Genomic DNA, 18,292 nt, shown 5'->3' on the forward strand with positions numbered 1-18,292 from the left:
GTCGCCGTGATGGTCATCCCCGCGCGCCGATCGCCTTGCTAACCAATGGAATTGAACGAGAAAGCATGAATGAGTAGAGACTCGAGAGATGAGAGGCCAGTGGCGTAGAGAGATGATCCGACCGTCCTTCCCCTCAGTACCTAGCATAGCAGTAGTGGAACTGCGACAGTAAATTAAGACCGACACATGTGCGTTGCGCCGTCCGTCCACTTCCATTCAACCGTGAAGGGCAAACAAGTACGCACTATCCACTCTCCAATCCCAATCTCCCATCTAATCTCCATTGATATCAGGTTGTCAGGTTGTCAGAGTGGAGACATCAATGTAATAAAATGTAACATAGTGTCACGAAAAGGGGGGAGCCTTACCGGGCGGTAGAACTCTCTAGTGTCCGTAGTTATGTAGTTAGTTACCCCAGGCAGAAAGATTGGGTTCCCGCGCGGTAAGCCACCCGGTGCCCTGTTTTCTCTCCCTTTTTCCGCCGGCAGAAAATCCGGGATTAAACCAGAGGGAAAAAAAAGAGCTGAACTCAACACATCAACATCATCATCAACAACAACAACATCAGCATCAGCCCGTTGCGTGTCCGGCTTTGCGACTCTCTTTTTTTTTTCTTTCCCTCTTTTTGATCTTTCTTCCACTCATTTTCATCCTCTTATAAACTCTTTTCAGCTCCTTTTGTCTATTTGCCCTGTCTTCTTTTTCTTTTGTTTGGGATCCCTGATTATCTGGACTTCCCAAGGTTAGGTTTTCACCCCGGGTTTTCTAGCCCCATTTTACCCCCTTTTCTGAGCGCCACCGGGGTTCTCGATCTGGCCTCACCCGTAAGAAAAGTCTCAAAGACTATCCCTGGTTTCGCAATAGTGCACGGGAAGAGAATAAGACAAATCAAATCAACAAAGAATACCCCACACGGACAGCCAACATGGTGTACATCCGGCAACACCAGTTGCCCAATCTGAAGAAGTACTGCTATGCGGGAGTCGACCTGTCCCCGATCAGTCAATATGTTCTCAAGCCGTTCTATAATAATGTCGTCGTCAAGTGTCTTCCGATGAGCATGGCGTGAGTAACGATGCGCTTGACCTTTTTGTATGCCGGATGAAACTAACTGCGTGCCCTTCTGGCTACCTTTAGTCCTAATGCTGTAAGTTACCGCTCTGCTCGTCTGGCTTGGTTGGTGGGTCAACTTGTCTGACTTGGGGCTCGGCTTTTAGATTACTCTGACGGGGTTCTTTTTCGTCATGATCAACTTCTTTACTATGCTGTGGTATAACCCGACGCTGGATCAGGATTGTCCACCTTGGGTGTATGCTAGTTGCGCTGTGGGTCTGTTCTTGTATCAGACTTTTGACGGTGTAGATGGCATCCAAGCGTATGTTTTGTCGCGTTGCGCCGTGGTTGATGGTTAGTGCTGGGGTACTAATGTTGGTGATACAGACGGAGAACCAAGCAGAGTGGCCCTCTGGGTGAGCTGTTTGATCACAGTAAGTCGACAAATTGGTTTTCGCGCGTGGGAATGTGGAGATTAACAGCTGCAGGTGTCGATGCGTGCAACACGGCTTTGGGTGTGTTGATCTTTGCGGGCGTGATAAACCTTGGCCAGTCATGGTACACTATGCTGGCGCTGTTCGGATGTATGTGGATTGCCCATCTACAATTGATATCCGATAGACCCATGCTGACATACATGCGTAGCAACCGTGACCTTTTACATCCAGACGTGGGACGAGTACTACACCCAGGTGCTCACGCTGGGCGTCGTCTCCGGTCCCGTTGAGGGCGTCCTGACCCTCTGCGTCGTCTTTGGCTTCACGGCCTACGTGGGCGGCGGCAGCTTCTGGCACCAACCCATGCTGGCGACTATGGGCGTCCCCAAGGTGGACGCTATCCCGGATGCGGTGTACGACATGCCCTTCACGCAGTGCTACATGATCTACGGCTCCATCATCCTGTTCTTCGCCATCGGTTCTAGCATCCTGCACGTCATGCAAGTCCAGCGCAAGCGTGGCCAAGACCCCGTCAAGCCGCTGTACGGTCTCCTGCCGATCGTCGTGGTGTGGGTTCTGGTGTCCGCCTACTTGTACATGCAGCCCACGATCCTCGAGAACTACACGGTGCCCTTTGCCCTGTTTGTGGGCATGGTGAATGCGTACTCCGTGGGCCGGATGATCACCGCCCATCTGACCAAGACCGAATTCCCCTACGTTAATGTGCTTCTGGTTCCTCTGGCCCTGGCCGTCGTGGACAGTCTTGGACAAGTGGTCGGTCTCTGGCCGGGTGTTCTGAATGATGAGCCCCGCCAGATTGCCTTCATGTTCGCCTGTCTGGGCCTGTCTGTGGGTACCTATGGTAGCTTCATCGTACGTTCCTCATCCATTCTTTCCATACCCCACCCCCACCTCCCAACGAAGCTAACGGTGACGCTACAGTACGACATCATCACCACGATCTGCGACTACATCGACATCTGGTGCCTGCGCATCAAGCACCCCTACGTGGAGGGGGCCAACGGGACGGCGAAGAAGACCCGGTAGAGCCATCTCTTTCATCGCGGTCGGCGGTATGGGTATATCAACTATGCCATCCTGTTGTCTTCATCTTCATCCTTGCCATCATATACACAGAGGCATATATATATACAGTTGATTCGAATGCGGATCAGGGGAGGTTGGTATTTTCTTCGCGCGCCAGAAGCGACTGGGACGGTTCTTTGCGCAGAGTCCGGCTGATATGCAGGTACATAGGCTTGGGATTGTTTTGAACGGGTGCGGCGACGCTATGAGCGGGCTGTATACTGATTAGTAGATATGTAACTTTGTCTTTGTCTTTGATTCTGTTGAGGTTGTCCAGGTTCTCCAAGAGGTCCCCGTATGTAGTTACGTAGTAAGGCAATGATCTCGTGACCGCAAACAATATTACCTCATCAAGACTAGCGCGGTGACCGGCTTAGTCAGAGACGAACGGCAGCCTTAGCGAGGCAGGGTTCCAACCCTACCGCCTCCCCCCCCCAAACGGAGGTCCTGTTTGGTGCTGAGACGCCCCAGTCCAGAATTCGCTTGAAATCTTTGCGCTTCTCCAGATCACCTCCTCGCTTTTTCCATCCTCCAAGCAGGCCATCTCCGTCAGCGCTCTATTCAACTACCCACGCTGATCGACTTTTTGTCCCGACAAGATGGTATGTTGCTTTCGTCTTTTTTGAATGGGATACTTTGGTTTGGATTGTTCGACTCGTGTACGGTTTCTTCTGTTCTGGGCTTGGGGTCACGATGCCTCGATTGTCGCCCGCCGCCGCCGCCCGCATCCACAACACCAGCCCCCCTCGTCACCCGCCTGGAATCGAAAAAAATCATACCGAGAACGATGACCAGACCGAAGGATTCATAAGGAGAATGGAAAGAAAGGATCTAACGTTTGATAATTGATAGGTTCTCGCGGTCGACCTCCTCAACCCTACGCCTCAGGCCGAGGCCCGTAAGCACAAGCTCAAGGTAGGATCATCGGACTTGTACATCGAAAGGGAATGGAACAAAGGACTGAACAACTAATACAATGATAGACCCTTGTGCCTACTCCTCGCTCCTTCTTCATGGACGTCAAGTGCCCCGGCTGCTTCACCATCACCACCGTCTTCTCCCACGCCCAGACCGTCGTCGTCTGCGCCGGCTGCTCGACCGTCCTGTGCCAGCCCACCGGTGGCAAGGCTCGTCTGACCGAGGGCTGCTCGTTCCGCCGCAAGTAGACGATTCGCCTACGAAATTTAACAAAAATGCGGAAAGAGATTTTTCGGGTGCGGAGCGATGAAATGAAAAGAAATGTGGCGTTCTTCTGAAATGATGGATTAATATTATCTTTTTTTTTTCTTTCTTTCTTTCTTTGCTCAAAGCTGCTTGCTGCTCAGATAGAAGATGGAATTTCTCCTCGCCCCGAACCTTTTTTTTCCCACTCTCTATCTATCCCCCCCGGTCCCGTCACCCTCGCCCTGGGCGTGTTTTGAGGGAGTCAAGCCCCTCAGGCGCGTTTAAACCCTTTTGCTACACAAAAATACAAAAAAGGTTTTCTCGAAGGGAATTTTTTCTTTCTATCTTATACCATGGCATGCTTGCTTCGAACTCGCCAAAAAGCGTGTTTCTTTTTTTACGATATTCTATCTACATCCAGGGGAGTTCCGGATATCTGGCAATGATCGATCGTCTTTTCTTCCATCTACGTTTTGAATTGGTTGTTTTAAGTGCTGGTGGATACGTGGCACATTGCACGAGCATGAGCATGAGCATCGGTCAATGCGGTCAGGATTCACATGTCAGATGTCAGATGTCCGGTCGAGGGAAGATACTTGCTTCTTTTCCGTTGACAATGACGATGACGATGATGAATGACTGGTTGACTTGAGCTGCGAGGAAGCGATGTTCCTCGATGCTCATGGTTTGTGGCGAGGTCCTCTGTACCCTCCGCGCGTGTACATCTGTCCCCAGTTGTAATTGCATGTTTTGTATGATCGATCGTGGGGCCTGGATCTGTAGCTGGATGTGTAGTGTGGTAATATGTAGTTGAGTATCCGGACATGATTGAGTATTAGTGCCCTCGTATATTCTTATGGGTCTAGTGATATGTACTTGAACAATTTGAAGATAGTATCTACAGGACTTCAGGATGAAAGTACACCACTTATGTACTGTATGAGATCACGAGTGTCTAATTGATTTCTCCAAAGATAGTATACAATCAGATATAGCTAGCCACCAAGGCAGAATGAGATAATACTCACGTCTATTCATATCCATATCACTACAGAACCACCCCAGTAGACTTTGGGATATGCATTCATACCTCTTATAAACCTTTCACCAGCATTCAGCTAGACCCTATTTTGATCTACTCTGAATAGTATAGTTACAGTATGCAACGAATAGCCCCCATTATAAGTACATATATACATACGCAGTAAGCCTATCCATGTACAACCTGCAGCATCTCATTCATTCATAACAATAGTGACTGTCTGATCAAGCAGATTGTGTTCGGTAGTGTTGTGATAGTGCTAGTGTGTACTCAATTACCCCGGAGTATTGTTGTAGCCGGTTATCTCTTATCGGACCGACACTCGCTTTCTTTTCTCCCCTCTCTCCTGCACCATCCGTCCTTCTTATACTTTATACTACCTACCTACCTACCTACCTACCTACCTACACTATACATTGATCCCAGCCAAACAATAGGATCCAAAAAAAACACCATCACCACCAATTACATCAATAAATCAACAAGGAGGGAAAGAAAAAAAAAACAAATATGTCCCCCCGCCAACCCCTCAAACTCCTCCTCCTCCACGGCTACACCCAATCCGGCCCCCTCTTCCACATCAAATCCCGCGCCCTCATCAAACACATCACAAAGGCCTTCCCCCTCCACGAAGTCTCCGCCATCTACCCAACCGGCCCCTTCCAGCTCAGCCCCTCCGACATCCCCGGCTTCGACCCCTCCCAGCCCCCCGACCCAGACGACGTCCCCTCCATCTTCGCCTGGTACCGCCGCGCAGACGCCGCCGACCCCCCGCTTTACGTTGGCCTCGAGGCGGGGCTGGAAGCCGTTGCGAAGACGATCCGGGAGGAGGGCCCGTTTGATGGCGTGGTCGGGTTCTCGCAGGGCGCGGCCATGGCCGGGATGGTTGCCGCGCTTCTAGATGGGGATGATTCGGCGAGACGGGATGCGTTTGGGAAGTTTGCGACGTCGCCTGCGGCGATGGAGTATCCGCGCGCGTTCGCGGATGAGAGCTTGAGGAAGATCCAGCCGCCGCTGAAGTTCGCCGTCTGTTATAGTGGGTTTAGGGCCCCCGGGCCGAGGTATAGGGGGTTTTATGAGGATCCGCCGATTCGGACGCCAGTGCTGCATGTGCTGGGATCGCTGGATACGGTTGTTGATGAGGGACGGAGTCGTTCGCTGATTGAGGCTTGTGTGGGGGATCCGGAGAAGGAGGGGAATGTGGTTTGGCATCCGGGGGGACACTTTGTGCCGGCGCAGAGGCCGTATCTTGATGCTGTGGTTGTGTTTGTCAGGAAGTGTTTGGGGGGTGGGGTTGTGGGGGGGAAGGGGGAGGAGGATGTGAATGATATGGATGTGCCGTTTTAGAGGAACATATTAGACTAGATTTGGTGTACGGTTATATATAGACTCTTCGAATGATTCCATTATCCTGTTCTACTGTCGTTTACTTGTACCCGCCTGCTCGGCGCTCTATCTAACGAGCCTTGCTCTTCTCCCGGGTCGGAAGGATTCGAGCCATCATCTCCTCCTTCGTGATCAAATGGTCGATCCGCTCCAGCAGCCCCAGCAGGCTCTTCATGTCGCTGCTCCATTCGTTCAAGACATCGTCCGCATCGCGCGGCTTGGAGAAGCTGACTAGTCGCGCCGGGCGGTCGATCTTCGCGTAGATCGTCTTGAGCGTCACCAGGTCGCTGATGTACTTCTCCGTCTCCTCCTCCGTCAGGTCCAGCAGCTCCGTCAGCCGGCCCATCTGGATGCGAGTGTAATACTTGGCCACCACGCGCACGTTGTGCTCGATCACCCGCTTCTTCAGGTCCTGCCACCGCTGGAACGACTGGTCCTCGCTCGACTGGCTGGCTTCCGGGCTGAAGACATCCGTCTCGCACAGGTGCGGCCCGAATTGCTTGGCCACGATCGGCCAGCGCATCAGTTCGGGCGTCGTGAAGAGCTTGATCAGTCGCGCTTCGGCCGGGACTGTCGACAGCCGAGTGTCCTGCAGGATGCGGTGCAGCAGATCCGACTGTTCGTTGTCATATGGAGCCAGGGTGATGTAATATACGATCCGGGCCAGTACCTTCTGCTGTTAGTTGTGCACGGGAGAGACAGAGATTGAAAGACGTACCGCTCGCAGCTGCTCCGGGTTGTCCTGGACCGACTCCGTGTCCAGGACCTCTCGGTAGTGTTTGCACACTTCCAGGTACTTGTAGTCGTGGTTGGCGAGGATGATCTGTTGCTCAAAGTAGCGGAGCTTGAGGTCGGTCACGTCGTCATCAACCTCCATAGGAGCCTCGTCCGGTGCCCGAGTCTTCTCGCGCTCCTCAGCCTCCTTCCTCCGCTTCTCGATCTCCTCGGCGCTCTTCTTGGGCTTGCGCGCAAAGTACCGTCTGTTGATCTTGCGACTCAAGATGGTGGCTTGCGTCCAGTCACCCCGCTCTATGCACAGCGCCACCTGTTCCAAAATGAACTCCGTCTTCTCCCGTCGGGTCATCGACCCGAATGTCTCCACCTGCAACTCGCACAGGATGTCGGCCGCCGCGTTGATATCGCCTTGGGTCTTTTTGATGTTCGATAGGATGCGGGTCACGCGGGCTCTCTCGACTTCAACGAAGATCTAAAGACATCAGCAACAGATTCGTACGACAGACGTGGCGTGACTTACCTTCCCTTCCGTCACTGTCCGCAGGGTTTGAATGACAGACAGCTTCACATCCAGGTTGGGCGTCTCCTCCAGGAATCCCATCACCACCTGGACCATTCGCGTAATCGCCTGCTTCAGCTGGGCATGTTTCTTGGAGAGGAGGAGGACCTGGTCGTTGAGAAGACCCCAGTCGCCGGAGTTCTTGCTCAGTGTGACGATGGTGATAAGCAGGCGGGAGGTGGTCGGCAGATCCGAGGCCTGATTCACATTAGCAAATCTTATAGTTGGATATCAAGACGAAAGACCGGTGTCGCTCACCTGTCGCGCTTGTTTCTCCAGAACCAAGAGTTTATCGATGGCACCCTGCACATCGGTCTATACACTAGTCAGCATCTTGATGGGAAATCAGAAAACAAGCATCCCACCTTTGCCAACTGCTCCGCCTCCGGAATCAGCTTGTCGGCATCCTTGCTGTAGTCCTTCTCGGCCTTCAACACGCTTCCGTCGGCCATGATGACGTTGCAGGCGGTAACGGGCTCGAGGGGAACAAATGAGTGAAGGGTCGATGACTTCGAAATCTATGTCGACGATGCACGATACACCCTAAATGCGAAAGATTGAAATGATTCAGACGGTGGGGGCTGTCGAAGGGAGGGAGAGTGGATGGTCTGAATGGATGAAGCTGTGACGGTGTTCGGGCGGCCAGTTCGAGCTGGAAGCTGTCCCGCACGTGACCTCACATCATCCACCGGGAACTCTCCATCTCACCCACCGGATTTCGATTTGATTCTTTGTCTGTGCTAGAAGATTTACATATAATTGAGTCTACGGGAAAACTACCGGAGAACGCTAGGTCCGCTGAAAGATTGGATGCTGGAAATTCCCTATTTACAGTACAGTACATAGATAGTAACAACTCTACCCAGGATCAACAGCCCAGTATCAAGATATAAACCGAATCAGATCGAACTTTTGTACCGTACGCCAGTCCTGCAACTCTAGACAATAGACATCTTCCATATATAAAATCAAGCGATCAAGGGTGGTGCAGCGATTACTCATCGCTACTCTGGCCATCACTGTCACTCGTCAAGACCATCTCTTCCGCCTCCATTTGTCTCATGGCCGTGTCCCCTTTCTTGCCCTTCTTCTCCGCCGCAAACCAGGCCTTACGTCGACGGTTCTCCCGCTCCTCCTTGCGAGCGAGGCGGCTGACCTTCTCCTTCTGCGCTTGCTCCTGTTTCTGGTGGAGCGTGTCAATGTAATCGTGGAGGCCGGCCAAATCCGATCGCAGTTTCGTGAGTTCGTCGGTGGACGCCTGTCGTGCGGTGTCACTGACCGAGACCTTCGTGCGGAGTGCTGACAATTGGCCTTCGAGGAGGGCAATCTGTGTGTCTTGAGCCGACGTGTCTACCGATGCGGACGACGGCGCCGGTGCTCCGTTGATTCCGGGCTGGTTCAATGCGGCTAGCTCAGCCAGACCTTCTTCTAGCAGGGAGTCGGAGAAAAGTGCTTGGGTGAATGATTCGGCAAAATGGTCGGTCCGCGTGGCGTGCGGGGCCTTGGTGGCGGCGGGGAGAGAGGATGTCGAGGGCAGGAGATGGGTGTTGAATGTGTAATCGGCGGGGACGGCACCAGCGGTGTGAGAGTTTTCGGAGAGCGTGCTGTCATATCGCGGTTTGACGATCGTATGCGCCACCCGCTTCAGGTCGAGAGCGGGCAGAGAAAGTCCAATCGGGGGCAGCACGAACAGGTTCGTGACGGGGTGGGTGAAGTCCGCCACCGTCGACGCATACTTTCTTCGCCCCACACTCCACGAAAGAACCTTGCCGTTTTGATGACCGGAGAGTAATACCGCCCCGTCGTGCGAGAGCGACAGTGCATGGGCCGGGCCACACTCGGGCGAAGGCGGGGCCCACCGGTCTCCAGCTGATGGTTGCGCGGGAGTCGACTGTAAAGACGGATCGTGAAGCGGGTGCTGCACGGACTGGCTCTTATAGAAGTCCACTGACTGGATGCTACCATCCTCGTAGCCCGCGTAGAATGCCCGGTCCACCGGATCCAGAGTCAGGCTGACCGCACTGGCCGGCAAGAGGAAAGTCCGCAGCACACGTCCGTTATGGTAATCCCAAGCAATGGCTGTATTGTCCTGCGACGCAGAAACAGCGATGTTGTACCGGCCCGTGCTGTGGCCCACTGCAAGAGCACTGATGCCGGCGCGATGGTTCGAGAACGTACGGATGGGCGAGTTGGGGGGTTGACGATCGCGACCGGACGGAGGTTTCGTGAAGGAGAGGAGGTCGACCAAGGACCAGACATGAATGCTTGCGTCCGAAGAGCCGGACAAGATGAAGTTGGAGGTAGGATCAACCACGAGAGCCGTGACCGGGCTCAGATGCGATGCGGTCGTCGCAACCTGTCGACCCGTGCAGGTCTAGACGCCATTAGATCCACACGGCCTGTTACAGTCTCTCCAATCCGTATCAAAACAAGAACGACTTACCTCCCACAATATTAGACGACCGCCTTCCGTCCCCAAAACCAGCACATCTCCATTCTTCCCTCCTGCAATCGCAATGCTGCGGATGCGCTCAGGGAACGGGATGGTCGCTTCCTGGTTCCCCTTACTCCTGCTATACACATGGACCGTGGCTTTCTCCGACTGAGCGGCGAACACGTGCGACGGACTCACGGCCAAACAATTGGGCGCCGTGACGCTCTTCTTGAAGGTGGAACGAAGGGCCGGTGCGGGCTGCAGCTCATGCACGCAGATTCCCACATCTCTGAGGCTCGCAGAGGCCGGGGTTTTGGCCGACGTCGAAGTCGACGCGATGAAGTGCTCTGAGAGCATGAGGAGCGGCGAATTAAGATGGTCGTAGAATCAATATTTTCAAGACAAATGAATTTGATAATATTGCTTCAAGATCGGCGATAAAATCGACGATAACCGTTTGCACTGTTTGCTACACTAGCCTCTTTTGGGACAGGCACAGCTGACTGACTGGGTGGATAAAGTATGTACAAAATCATCGCTATCAAAAGAATAATTCAGACGATTAACTTCAACCTTTGCGACTCTCTCGTTCATGATCATCTCCCAACTACTGAGTCCCCTTGACTCCTTACCAACTAACCCTTACCACATAAACCCAGTGCCTGCGATGTGCCCTGCGTTAGCTCGACAGTGCAAAATGAAGTTGGATGGGTAAAGCCCTAGAGAGGAGAGTGAGCTCCCTTTCACCCTGGGAAGCTCCTAATTATAATCCTTTGTACCCAGGAGTCACTCGGGGCAGCTTGATACATTTCAAATCTCTTCAGGATGAGCGAGGCAGTCGCTTGCACATGCTGCTGAAATTACGATTCCCTCGCGAAATATGGGCCCAATGGTCCTGTCTGCAGCAACCTCCCACGCAAGGGGGTGGGCCTTCTAGGGATGTTGCCTTTGATTGCCCGGCACAACAGCGGCAGCTGTTGACCAGGCAGCCAACCAGGGGAGCCCGGCGTCCTCGCGAGGCTCCTCTAGGGGCGTCCTCCCTCTGTATGTCTCATGCCGGGTGTAATGACGAAATGCAGACTGCCTGGGAAACAGACAATCCACGTTGTCCTGACCCTGCAGGTGGTACGCTTGGGGGCTCTGATCCAATCACCAGGCCGGTTGCCGCATTTCCGCCGTTCTGGTATGCAAGGACTCCAGGTGGAGTGGCCCTTGGGAGTTCAGGACGCTCTTGTTCTTGAGTGTTGGGGGGATCCTCTGGAAGGGGGTTGATACATTTGCCCTGGTGTCTCTGGCTTACTGTCACCGCCAGACAGACAAGGGATGTTTGGCCCGAGCATGGAATGGTTGTATAAGGCCCTGTCGACCGCATGTTCTGTTCACTTCACTCCTATTTTGGTTGTTTTGCCCTGATCCTCTTTTCCCTCTTCTCTTCTCTTTCTTGTTTGTCATCCCACACAATCGTTGCTTCGCAACTTGATCCCTCTTGCTTGTTTCCGACTCTGGAGGTCGCCATGTCCGAGATGGACTACAATCGCGTGAAAATAGACTGGAAACCCTACTACCCTCAACACCAGCATGCGCTGTCCGCGAATAATGTCCCGACGTATGCAGGCCGATCCGTGCCCTCGTACCATGTAGGAAGTGAAGAGAACACGTACCGTGGGTGTAATATTTCCTCTCCGCGATACTCCCCATCAATTCAGCCATGGCGGAAGCAGCAAACGCAAAGCTCTCTGTCGTTCGTTCCATCGACCTCGCCCCGCATGGATCAGGTCGAGTATACCACCGCGCAGCCAAAGCGGCCCGTAGACCGGGCCCCGGTCTGCATCTCGCCCTTCCGCTCCGTGCGGAGGATGAAACAACCGTTCCAGCTACGTCTGCCGAGCTCCCCATCAATGGAAAGCCTGCAGGCGACCCCCAAGGAACGCCAGGCGTCTCGCTCCCCGTCATCGAAGAATCACACTCTGCGTACCTGGCGCTCAGACCAGAACCTCACAACCTCGAGTATGGAGACGTTTGGCCTCCTTCCCAGTCCGCCTCTCTCCGATGCGATTCCCCCACACTCCCCGTCGTCCGCTTACTTTTCGCCTCAACCTGGCTCTGAATCCGACTACAGCCAGTGTACGCCCAAAAGCTGCAACCATGAGCTTACTATCAAGCCGTGTGAGGTGGCGAAACCGTTCACACCTGAACCCGAGACGGAGGCCCCCAAGACGACGGGATCGACAAATGTCCACATGGCTCACTCTCATTTGGTTCAACAGTGTGAATCCGGCGACGGTAATGTACCCCGGACATCCACCGACACGGAGCGTATGTCGTCACCCGCGGGATTTACCAGTAGTGGATCTTTTGGGAAACGTGATTTATCTTGGTCGTCGGAAGCTACCCAAAGAAGTCGTTCGGGAACAGTTTCGAGCGAAGGGAGCTGGGTCCCGAGCAATCTGTCGCACTTTGAAACCTGGCTTCAGCGGGCTCCCGTGGAGATGACGGTGGCCAGAGGCGAAGGACCCAAGGACTGCAACCGAAGAAAGTTCCAAATCGTACAACAAAGCCCTCCACCCCTGGGACCGAAGAGCACTTCGGTGATACCGGCTGAGCGAAAAGTGCCAGATGGGCCGAGACTGCCAGATGAACCGAACGTACCTGACGAGCCTGTGGTAACCTTGCCCTTCTTCCGGCCCCATTATCCCGACATCACGCTGACTATTGCAGATCTTTGCTCGAAAAACAAAGCCCAAGCTGGTTGACATCTCTCGACAATCTTCTCCACCGACGAGCTATCCAATACCGGCCCCGCCAACCCGTACAATACCGTCGACACCCGATCAACGTCAGCGGGAGGTGTCTGCCTTCAGTCCTGACACGCCCTTGGAGATGTCCGATAGTGGCTATAATACCCAAGCTTCCTGCTATTCTTTGGATGAATACCGAGACGACAAGGAAGACGATGACTACACCGACGCAAGCTCGCTAGCCTCGGACAGTGCCAGTGCGACGGTTGTCTGCGAGAAGCCCCCGGAACCCCAAGAACAACCTAGATCACCACCCATCCCAGGCATACCGCCCCGGACTCAACCATTACCCAAAGCCCAGGCATCGCCGCGGCGCGAGTCCCACCTCTCGGAGAAGGAAGAGCTGGGGAAATGGTGGGACCACGAATGGACGATAGATCAGCTGGAGCACTCGGTGAAAGACTTTCCACGGAACATGCTAAGACTGACCTCGCCCGTCGTCATGTTCATCCGACACAACAACGAAAAGGCCCTGATCCGGCCGTTCCGAGATATATTCCCTGACGTTGCGGAGAACCTCCTCGACGGTCTCTGTGCTTCACTCATTGCACGAAACCATGTTGTTTCGCTCGCCTCAGGGAACAAAAGGAGCGATTTCTCCCAGCGACCAAACCTGCCTCGCTTGGATACCGTCCCCGAACGGATTCCACCCTCGACGACCATGCAATTCAGTCAGCCCGTGCCGTCGCGCATCAAAGATAGGGTTCTCGGTTCACGCGGCACGGAGCTCCGTAAAGAGCTGGATCGTATCATCGACAATCTTCTATTTGCCATTACGGGGCGAGAGCAGGATGAGACATTGAAAGCTTCCGTTCTCGCTCTTGCTCAGGTTCTGGAAAGCAAAGTATAGATGGTTGCTAGTATGCACCGTCTACCTTGAACGCCCAATTTCTCCCTCGGACATTTGTCCACTTTCATTCTTTTGCAAAAATTTGGCTAGACCAAGTGGCCTGCTCTCAACTTCTTTTCGTCACTCATTCTTTTCACCATCTGTGTTTCTGTCTATCCTTTCGTCGTCGATATTCCTGCATCGTCTGGCAGATTTCCTTTATTTGGTTGTTGGATTGGTTCTGTGTTTAATGTGTAATCGTTATTTGATATTCCACTAGATAGATTGGTCTGTGACCTATATACTAATATCACACTTAATAGACTTCTATACTTAAGCTGTTCTCTACTAGATAGTTACTAGATGATGTATTTGTAAGACACCCTCAGGCAGACATTGTGTGACCGCCTCCGGATGAGTCATCATCCGTTATCACCGGAATTGCCTCATCTGGCTCGACTTTCCCGCGGAATTCAAGCCTTCTTTTTCTCCAACTCCCATCGCCCTTTACACACCCTCACACACACAATGGCCGCCTCAACGGGACGTCTACGATTTCTCTGCGGTGCCTCGCCGAGGGTCATCCCCCAGCCCAGAGTTCTAGTTCCTCACAGCAGCCGCACCTACGCGACTACCGAACCCTCCTCCGTAACCAACGGCGCCACATCGCAGAAACCACGCACTAACTTCACGGACAAGCTCAACGCCGGGCCCTCGTTCTCAGATTTCGTGTCCGGAGATGGTGAAGATGCACCCCTCGATCCGTCCGAAGCGTACGCCCTCAAAACGGCCCTCGTCGGCCCAGCCGGCCGCAAGAAGGAGATGACCCGCCTGCCCTCGTGGCTCAAGACCCCCATCCCGGACTCCAAGAACTACCAGCGCCTGAAGAAAGACCTCCGCGGCCTCGGCCTCCACACCGTCTGCGAGGAGGCCCGCTGCCCCAATATCTCCGACTGCTGGGGCGGCGACGACAAGTCCGCCGCCACGGCTACCATTATGCTCATGGGCGACACCTGCACCCGCGGATGCCGCTTCTGCAGCGTTAAGACATCGCGCCGCCCGCCGCCGCTCGACCCGCACGAGCCCGAGAACACAGCTGAAGCCATCTCCCGCTGGGGTCTCGGCTACATCGTGCTCACGAGCGTCGACCGCGACGACCTCGTCGACGGCGGCGCCCGCCACTTCGCAGAGACCGTCATGAAGATCAAGCAGAAGAAGCCCGGCATGCTGGTCGAGTGTCTGACGGGCGATTACAGCGGCGATCTGGATATGGTCGCCCTCGTCGCCCGCTCGGGCCTAGACGTCTACGCTCACAACGTCGAGACCGTCGAGCCTCTCACCCCCTTCGTCCGCGACCGTCGCGCCACCTTCCAGCAGTCTGTGCGTGTCCTCGACGCCGCTAAGAAGGCCCGTCCCGACCTCATCACGAAGACCTCGCTCATGCTGGGCCTCGGCGAGACGGACGAGCAGCTCTGGGATACCCTGCGCAAGCTGCGCGCTGTCGACGTCGACGTCGTCACCTTCGGCCAGTATATGCGCCCTACGAAGCGCCATATGGCTGTTCACGAGTACGTCACGCCTGATCGGTTCGAGCAGTGGCGCCAGCGTGCCCTTGATATGGGCTTCCTTTACTGTGCGTCCGGTCCCTTGGTTCGCAGCAGCTATAAGGCTGGTGAATCTTTCATTGAGAACGTCTTGAAGAAACGTCGGGCGGGTACGGCCGGCGCGGAAGACGCCGTGAGCGAGAAGACTATTGTTGGCGAGGCGACTCGCTGATTGATACATCTTTCTTGTTTTGTTTGTTTTTTTCTTTTTTTACTTCATCTTCGGCGCGGGTTTCAACAGCATCTTGGGTGGTTTCATTTTTCAATTTATATTTTGTCTTTTTATTATTATCATGTTGTTTGAGGTGTATTGGTAGACGGATGGGCTGCACAGCAGTGAAAAGCACCTTACCTCCTATGCAGATAGGCTGGTTTGTATTTTTGAAAAGATTAACAAGACAAGGCAATTGCTTAACGCTCGGGTTGAGAATGATATCAAAATCAGGGAGAGCTTCAACACCCTACTACACTCACCAGGAAATCTAACTTTCTATACAACGAATTAATCCAAGATATAGGTATGTCAAAGTCGAATTTCAGATGAATTAATTGTCTACTGGTAGATCCCCTTTCACTGGACATATAATCCCCTCTCTCTCCCCTGGGATATCAATCATTGAGTTGTCCACAGTTCCATCAAATCTAACTCATTCGTGTGGTCGACTCGAGCGTATACTCCTACGATTGGAGTTCAGTAAACTACATGAGAGACAGAGATGCGATTGTGGGGTTCCTTTCTTCTCCTTCCGGTAGTGTGGTGTAAGCGAAACAAAAGCTGATAGGAAATAAGAGGAGAAGATAAAAAGAAAAGAAGAAGGGGAAGAGAAGGAAACGACGTATGCTGTCTCGAGTTCCGTAGACAAGAAAGAAGATGATAAGCCGGGACGGAAAGGAAAGGGGAAATCAAGATAGAAGGGTTGAATGATAGGTTTCGCACCGGGCGAAATACACTCTCTGTTTCTCTCCAGTTGAGTCCCCCTCGCCTGGGAACAGAATGGATTGGATTGGAATGGGAACGGAACATGTGCTTCCAAATAGATAACCGTAGGTCTTAACCAGTCGCGGGATATATGGGTATGTGTGTATAGGTGGGGTTGTGTCTATCACCCGTCAAGACCCAGCTACGATGTCTCCAAGTGATCACTCCTGACAATCTTACGTTCGTCATGCCAGACCATCTGTCGAGTCGCTCGTCAGCTCGTTGATGTCACCCTTGGTCATGCCCATGAGGTAGAGGACGTCCAGGAGGCTTTCCCCGTTCAGACGGGTCGGTGCTTTGAGCTGGACCATGCTCTTGGCCCGCCAGGCGACGCCCAGGCCGGCAGCGTGCAGCATGAGAAGGTCGTTGGCACCGTCGCCGACAGCCACCGTCTGGGAGATGGGGATGTTGTGTTCCGCCGCGAGGGACTTGAGGATTGAGCGCTTCTGTTCGGCGTCAATGATGGGGTATGTTGGGACCAGTTTACCCGTGAGGGTCTGGGTGACGGGGTCGACTTCGAGCTAGTGAGGATAAAGGGTTAGTTCGCTAGACAATCAAGCTTTGCTCCTTCTTCTTGTTTCGAAGACATACATGGTTGGCGCGAGCGTAATCAATGCCCAGCTCCCCGGCCAGCCACTCGGCCAGCGGCTGAAATCCTCCACTCAAAACGGCCAACTTGCAACCCAGGCTCTTCAGGCTCTTGCAGAGCTCCCGAGCACCGGGGGAGATGGTCAATACCGACTTGAGCTTCTCGAACACGTCCGCGGGAACGCCGTTGAGCAGACTGACACGCTCTCGCAGCGATTCGGAGAAGTCGATTTCACCGTTCATGGCTCGTTCGGTGATTTCCTACATCATATTAGCACTCGACACATGGGAATAATAGTGGAAGGGAAAATGAAGTGAAGAGAAAGAGTGCACCCACCGAAACCTGCTTCTCGACACCGATGAACCGGGCGATCTCATCGATCACCTCGTTCTGGATCAACGTGCTGTCCATGTCGAACACCACCAGGCGCTTGTGCCGGCGGAATACACTCTCCTTCTGCAGCACCACCTCCACATTCCACTCGCGCTCGAAGCGCCATATACTCTCGTGCTTGCGCAGGTCGGTGAAGGTGAGATAGTCGGGGTTCGGGGGCGGGGAAAAGGTCACTTCGACGACCCGAGGCTGGTCGTGCTTGTCGAGGCAGCGGTGCGAGGTGTTCATGCGCTGGTAGGGGGTCGGGAGGGATTCGATGATCTGCAGGAAATTCGTCAAGCACAGCTGCGAGACGAACGGCCCATACAGATGGTCGAGGGGTTCAGGCTCTGGCGCAGGGGGCTCCCGGGGAATCTTCTCCATGTCTACCGTGGGGGCGGAGCCCACGGGAACCATGGGGGACGGAAGCTTATCACCGGACCGCACATTGCGCGAGGAATCCGGGTGCAGATGGGGGTGGATGGGGTTGGAGGACTTGTAGAAGATGGTCGCGACGAGCTGCGGTGTATCGTGAGGCAGAGGGTTGTCGTGGTGGCCAAAGATACTATGCGTGACGCCGGTCTCGGTGACGCGATCGGGATCGGGGCTGACCGGATTGTAGTTGTTCAGCGACAACGAGGCCAACGCCGCGTCGTTAGGCTGATCCAGCACATTGCTGATCGTCTGATTGATGGGGACCGCCGGTTTGTACTGTTGGTGGTCAAGGATAAAAGAATTGCTGGACAAGGTATGTTGCAACACCGGGCGCTGGGGACGAGCCGCCGTAGTGGGGTTGGAGGCAGCCATTGTTGGAGCAGGATACGGGGCTGAGACTGCAAGACAGAAGTGGGAACGGGAGGGGGAAACTAGGCGCGTCCTCAAGGATCTACAAAGAAGGACCCGGGGGGAGTAACAGAGGGGAATGGCTATTCTGGAAGATGTTCGTCGAGATCGGAAAGGAGAGAAGAGACAAAAATCATCATGAAGCCATTTCCTGCAGGCCGCAACATCGATCGACACCTGAAAGAACAGAAAGGGAAAATCCAAAAATTAAAAGAGGAAAAAAGAACACGGCACGTGGTCGCTGTCCTGCACGTGATGGTGATAGCCGTTACCCGTCACCGCCCGGGGCAGAATAGCCGCAACTTCTTCTCTCCGACCAGTTGGCCGCGTTCATGTTAACTAAGCTGGAATTGAATTACTCGAGTATGCGACACGGACCAGG

At 53.8% G+C, this 18,292-nt stretch overlaps 7 protein-coding genes across 7 annotated transcripts; 4 read left to right on the plus strand and 3 right to left on the minus strand.

Annotated features, from left to right (window-relative positions):
• Positions 1-556: 556 nt before the first annotated feature.
• On the plus strand, positions 557-2,977 carry BDW47DRAFT_103336 (aminoalcoholphosphotransferase). Its single transcript, XM_024812049.1, has 7 exons — positions 557-1,065; positions 1,138-1,147; positions 1,218-1,375; positions 1,441-1,487; positions 1,542-1,637; positions 1,699-2,363; positions 2,433-2,977. Exons 1-7 carry the CDS (start codon positions 926-928, stop codon positions 2,535-2,537), a joined length of 1,221 nt encoding a protein of 406 aa, XP_024673268.1. The 5' UTR covers positions 557-925; the 3' UTR covers positions 2,538-2,977.
• Positions 2,978-5,292: 2,315 nt separating this feature from the next.
• On the plus strand, positions 5,293-6,129 carry BDW47DRAFT_124574 (alpha/beta hydrolase; the record flags this gene model as incomplete). The annotated part of the gene is made up of 1 exon (XM_024816281.1): positions 5,293-6,129. The coding sequence occupies one exon, from the start codon at positions 5,293-5,295 to the stop codon at positions 6,127-6,129; it is 837 nt and encodes a 278-aa protein (XP_024673269.1).
• Positions 6,130-6,183: 54 nt separating this feature from the next.
• On the minus strand, positions 6,184-8,067 carry BDW47DRAFT_103343 (proteasome regulatory particle lid subunit RPN5). Its single transcript, XM_024812050.1, has 5 exons — positions 7,828-8,067; positions 7,721-7,777; positions 7,424-7,660; positions 6,887-7,375; positions 6,184-6,838 (listed from the first exon to the last, which is right to left on the minus strand). Exons 1-5 carry the CDS (start codon positions 7,912-7,914, stop codon positions 6,239-6,241), a joined length of 1,470 nt encoding a protein of 489 aa, XP_024673270.1. The 5' UTR covers positions 7,915-8,067; the 3' UTR covers positions 6,184-6,238.
• A 207-nt stretch (positions 8,068-8,274) lies between these two features.
• Positions 8,275-10,288, minus strand: BDW47DRAFT_14368 (putative ribosomal assembly complex component Ipi3). The gene is made up of 2 exons (XM_024818310.1): positions 9,906-10,288; positions 8,275-9,836 (listed from the first exon to the last, which is right to left on the minus strand). Exons 1-2 carry the CDS (start codon positions 10,251-10,253, stop codon positions 8,457-8,459), a joined length of 1,728 nt encoding a protein of 575 aa, XP_024673271.1. The 5' UTR covers positions 10,254-10,288; the 3' UTR covers positions 8,275-8,456.
• A 1,122-nt stretch (positions 10,289-11,410) lies between these two features.
• BDW47DRAFT_124577 (uncharacterized protein) lies at positions 11,411-13,544 on the plus strand (the record flags this gene model as incomplete). The annotated part of the gene is made up of 2 exons (XM_024816282.1): positions 11,411-12,559; positions 12,615-13,544. 2 exons carry the CDS (start codon positions 11,411-11,413, stop codon positions 13,542-13,544), a joined length of 2,079 nt encoding a protein of 692 aa, XP_024673272.1.
• A 474-nt stretch (positions 13,545-14,018) lies between these two features.
• Positions 14,019-15,597, plus strand: BDW47DRAFT_103348 (lipoate synthase). The gene has a single exon (XM_024812051.1). It carries the CDS (start codon positions 14,052-14,054, stop codon positions 15,297-15,299), a length of 1,248 nt encoding a protein of 415 aa, XP_024673273.1. The 5' UTR covers positions 14,019-14,051; the 3' UTR covers positions 15,300-15,597.
• A 67-nt stretch (positions 15,598-15,664) lies between these two features.
• On the minus strand, positions 15,665-18,096 carry BDW47DRAFT_14381 (phosphoserine phosphatase SerB). Its single transcript, XM_024818311.1, has 3 exons — positions 17,032-18,096; positions 16,698-16,955; positions 15,665-16,627 (listed from the first exon to the last, which is right to left on the minus strand). The coding sequence occupies exons 1-3, from the start codon at positions 17,872-17,874 to the stop codon at positions 16,292-16,294; spliced, it is 1,437 nt and encodes a 478-aa protein (XP_024673274.1). The 5' UTR covers positions 17,875-18,096; the 3' UTR covers positions 15,665-16,291.
• Between the last annotated feature and the right edge of the window lie 196 nt (positions 18,097-18,292).

The sequence above is a fragment of the Aspergillus candidus genome, assembly GCF_002847045.1.
Source record: "Aspergillus candidus strain CBS 102.13 unplaced genomic scaffold BDW47scaffold_14, whole genome shotgun sequence".
NCBI lineage: Eukaryota > Fungi > Ascomycota > Eurotiomycetes > Eurotiales > Aspergillaceae > Aspergillus > Aspergillus candidus.